Source organism: Ceratotherium simum, chromosome 18, assembly GCF_057802395.1.
Source record: "Ceratotherium simum simum isolate JZ-2026a chromosome 18, ASM5780239v1, whole genome shotgun sequence".
Classification (NCBI taxonomy): domain Eukaryota; kingdom Metazoa; phylum Chordata; class Mammalia; order Perissodactyla; family Rhinocerotidae; genus Ceratotherium; species Ceratotherium simum.
The window spans coordinates 54623939-54625280 of NC_141917.1; the positions used below are offsets into that span (position 1 = coordinate 54623939).

General features: G+C 42.3%; 1 protein-coding gene across 1 annotated transcript; it reads right to left on the reverse strand.

Moving 5' to 3' along the window:
• Nucleotides 1-129: 129 nt before the first annotated feature.
• On the reverse strand, nucleotides 130-825 carry LOC101394123 (olfactory receptor 6M1-like). The gene has a single exon (XM_014781538.1). The coding sequence runs from the start codon at nucleotides 823-825 to the stop codon at nucleotides 130-132; it is 696 nt and encodes a 231-aa protein (XP_014637024.1).
• Between the last annotated feature and the right edge of the window lie 517 nt (nucleotides 826-1342).

The window sequence follows — 1342 nt, forward strand, 5'->3', positions numbered from 1 at the left end:
AGGATAAAGAGGGTCTTGTTGAGATGCAGGCTACTCTTCTGTGAGGGGTGGACATAGACAAAGATGGAAATCCCGTAGCCCATAGAGACCACAGTGAAATGAGAGGAACAGGTGGCAAAAGCTTTGACCTTAGCCTGAGGGTATCTTCAGAATGGTGGAGAGGATGTAGACACAGGAGACCACTGTGAGGGAGAGGGAGCTGATGAGCAGGACAAGGGAGCTGAGGAAGTCCAACAGCTCAAGGACACGGATGTCAGCACAGGCCAAGTGGAAGAGGGGGGCACTGTCACAGAAAAAGTGATCAATCACATTGGGGCCACAGTATGGCAGTCCTGCCTTAAGGACAGCGGATGGGAGGATGAGGAGAAAGCCGCCAACCCAGGAGAGAATGACAAAATGGACACAGAGTGAGCTAGTCATAATCATAGGGTAGTGAAAGGGGCTGCATATAGACACATCGTGGTCATAGGACGTGACAGCAAAAAGGATAAATTCAGTGCATCCTGAGAGGAAGTAGAAAAAGGACTGCACAAAGCATTCATCAGTTGAAATGCTCTTTCTCTCTGACAGAAAACCTGCCAGCATCTTGGGAACAGCACAAGTTGTGGTTAATATTTCACTGAAAGAGAGGTTGCTGAGGAAGAAATACATGGGTGAGCGAAGCCTATAATCCACAAGAATCAGGATAATGATGAGGGTGTTTCCAAGGACTGTCACCAAGTAGGCCACAGAAAAAGTCAAGAACAGGAGGCCCCCAAGGGCTCTGGTGGTTGGTATCCCTGTAAGAATAAACTCAGTCACCAATGTCCAATTCCTCCTTTCCATGTTTTATGTCTCTTTTTACTGTAAAGAGAGTTACAGCAGAGAAAAAATTATGATGAATCACTCATTAAATTGTAAAATGTAGGAGAAATTGAGAATAAATTATTTTAGTTATTCTTTTGTTTCTAGCAAAATTGAGCAACACGATTGATATTATGGTTTGGTGCAATATTTCCTACAAAAATCCAGATGACGATATATGAAAATCAATTTTCATAACTCCATCTTTCTTTTTTATATTCCCTAATTCTTGGGGGTGAAATATATAATTATACCTATATGTTTTATCCATAATAAATTTGTCAAGTAAGTGTTTTGATAAAATACACCAATGAAAGATGTAGTTGGTACCTGTAAATATAATAGCAATTTACTTCCAATGTTTATGTTGTAGGGACTGGGCTGTGTAGATGTTGAAAGGACACACAGAGGGCACAGGCTCCAGTTCCAAATCATTGTTGCAGCTCTGTCTTCAAGGTCCACGATGGACTGTGGGCACATGTGGCAGCCACTATAACAG